The sequence below is a fragment of the Augochlora pura genome, unplaced genomic scaffold, assembly GCF_028453695.1.
Source record: "Augochlora pura isolate Apur16 unplaced genomic scaffold, APUR_v2.2.1 APUR_unplaced_8351, whole genome shotgun sequence".
Lineage (NCBI taxonomy): Eukaryota > Metazoa > Arthropoda > Insecta > Hymenoptera > Halictidae > Augochlora > Augochlora pura.
Window position 1 is genome coordinate 1 of NW_027589124.1, and position 1,053 is coordinate 1,053.

Sequence of the window (1,053 nt, forward strand, 5' to 3'; positions counted from 1 at the left end):
ATAAGCACTGTTGGTATTGTAAAATTTATTGTTGAACAAAATTATGGCAACATTGGGTGATGATGTTTTTTTCTAGATTAATTCTTTGCACTATAATAACGAGTCAAACTCGTGACAAAGATTCCGCGCAATATTTGCTAAATATAAATATTATTTACTTCTTCTGCAACGAAATTAAATAGAATTCTTTTGTTAAAAAAGTCTAGAAATGGAAAGAAATTAAGACAACGAAATAAACAAAAATTATCTGGTTCTGTTGATTAAACTATTAAGGACAAATAAGTGCTAATCAACGCAACATGACAATATGAAAGGAAATATAGTGCATAGGGTTAAAGCTTGATGTGTCTACTTTAAAATGATAGCGTTAACCTTTCAATAGCGTTAAAATGGCCGACGACTTTCACCGAAAATATTCCTACGGTAAAATTTTGTCGAACCATAAAAGAAAAAAATGAGAATAATCCCCACGTGAAAATAGAATCGACATAATTGTTCACATATAAGCTAAAATAAGATGAAAGCCGCAGATTCCAACGCGTTTTAACGATTTGTCGTATATTCGCAGGTCCTGTCCGGACATCGCGATGCTTTACATGTTGATAAGACCGAAAAAGGGCAAATCCGTGGAGGAACGATTCAAAAAATGTTTCGATGATTTCGTAAGTAACGCCATAAAGCAACCACGAACAATTCGTCGAGCTTTCGCCAATGCTTTCGATATCGTGTCCAGGTATTTAGCAGGGTGAAGGAGGAGCAGCCGGGCTTCTTAAATAAGATAAGGATGATAGAGGGCGACGCCGCCGAAGAAAACTTCGGTTTGTCTCCGGAAACAAGACTGATGCTGAACGACACGAACATCGTGATCCATGCTGCCGCATGCGTCAAGTTCAACGAGAATATCCGCTCCATAGTGCACACCAACGTGAGAACTACGAAGCAGTTGTTAATTTGGGCGAAATCGTTGCCAGACTTGAAGGTACGTCGCGTATCGATTGATATGATTTTGAATTTGCATAAAAATTACCAGCGGTAGTTGCACGAAGAATAAAA

At 37.6% G+C, this 1,053-nt stretch overlaps 1 protein-coding gene across 1 annotated transcript; it reads left to right on the forward strand.

The window, feature by feature from the left end:
* Positions 1 to 568: 568 nt before the first annotated feature.
* On the forward strand, positions 569 to 979 carry LOC144478116 (fatty acyl-CoA reductase 2-like; the record flags this gene model as incomplete). Its single annotated transcript, XM_078195836.1, has 2 exons — positions 569 to 662; positions 734 to 979. Coding segments are annotated over 2 exons (340 nt in total), but the record flags the coding sequence as incomplete, so codon positions are not given.
* Between the last annotated feature and the right edge of the window lie 74 nt (positions 980 to 1,053).